General features: G+C 43.3%; 1 protein-coding gene across 1 annotated transcript in view; it reads left to right on the top strand.

The window, feature by feature from the left end:
• Positions 1 to 1,213, top strand: part of LOC113464367 (sodium channel protein para-like) — a 3,423-nt gene that overhangs the window by 909 nt on the left and 1,301 nt on the right. Inside the window, exon 2 of the mRNA XM_026813652.1 lies at positions 207 to 600. Coding sequence (XP_026669453.1) covers positions 207 to 600 — 394 coding nt within the window. The remainder of the gene's footprint in view (positions 1 to 206; positions 601 to 1,213) is intronic.

Below are 1,213 nucleotides of genomic sequence, written 5' to 3'. Positions count from 1 at the left end.
ATTTTTTCTTTTGGGTATAAAATGATTTGAAGTACCCCTAAAGTTCTTCTCTATATTAGAGATTTTCTTCTCTATATTAGAGAAGAACTTTAGGGGTACTGCAAATCATTTTATACCCAAAAGAAAATCGAAACCGAAATCGTTTTGAATTGCTGGTTCGCCCGAGCGCAAAAGGCCTCGAGTGCAAAGGGTTAAAATTCTTGAAGTACGCGGGTTTCGATACTCGGTGATTATGGAACGATTGGAAAGTCAATTTTGTCCACCTGCGACGATGGAGACGTCGTTTCTCCTTGCCGACCCGTAAATCTGTCGAAACAGGAAGCCGAGGAGGCGGCTCTGGCGAAGGAGAACAAATTGGCAGCGCAGGCAGCTGCGAGGGAGGCCGCGGCCGCTGCTGCAGTGGCTGCCGCCGACCAGATCGTCAAATCGCCATCCGATTTCTCGTGCCACAGTTACGAGCTGTTCATCAACCAGGAGCGGGGCAACGACGACAACAACCGGGAAAGGATGAGCATACGTTCGATAGAATCCGTCAGCGAGCAAAGGGTGAAACACATCAATAATCACACGACCACCACCAAAGTGCGAAAAGTCAGCGCCGTAAGTGTCCATCCGGTCTCCTTCCCGTCTCTGTACATCTCCATTTTGCATCATCGATTCGTCCTCCTTTCAATGTAATCTCTGACTCTCTCTCTCTCTCTCTCTCTCTCTTTCTCTCTCTTCTCGCATCCTGTTAATCGAACTTGTAAATCCCCTTGACCTCGCTTCTACGAGAGCGATTCACGCGAGGCTCCTTCGATACCTCGACTCGACTCGTCGGTGAAACTTGAAAGAACACCGTTCGATCCTCCCGCTCGGTGCACGCTCTATTTTTTTGTCACTTCCCTCTAGGGCTGTCCAAGTCTCGTTACGACAGACCGTGTCAGGATTTCCGAAATATTTCTACGTTATCGCTGAACCCAGAATATTTAACACTAGAAAGACTGAAACTTAGTATATACCTATATTGCCCAAAGCAGTAAAAATGACTGCATTTTGAAAGAATAATGTGTAAAGAAATTTGTCTAAAATTAATTTTTAATATTTTTTATATTATTTACAGTCATATAACAAGTTATTAGTAAATGTTAACAATAAAAAAAATTTACTACGCTAGGGAAAAAAAATAATTTATGCATTATTATTTGTACATTTGCCCAAAACCAGTCAAAAT

Source organism: Ceratina calcarata, unplaced genomic scaffold (assembly GCF_001652005.2).
Source record: "Ceratina calcarata isolate Rehan_Ccalc_2016 unplaced genomic scaffold, ASM165200v1 scaffold349.2, whole genome shotgun sequence".
NCBI lineage: Eukaryota > Metazoa > Arthropoda > Insecta > Hymenoptera > Apidae > Ceratina > Ceratina calcarata.
This window is presented reverse-complemented; position numbering and strand designations above follow the sequence as displayed.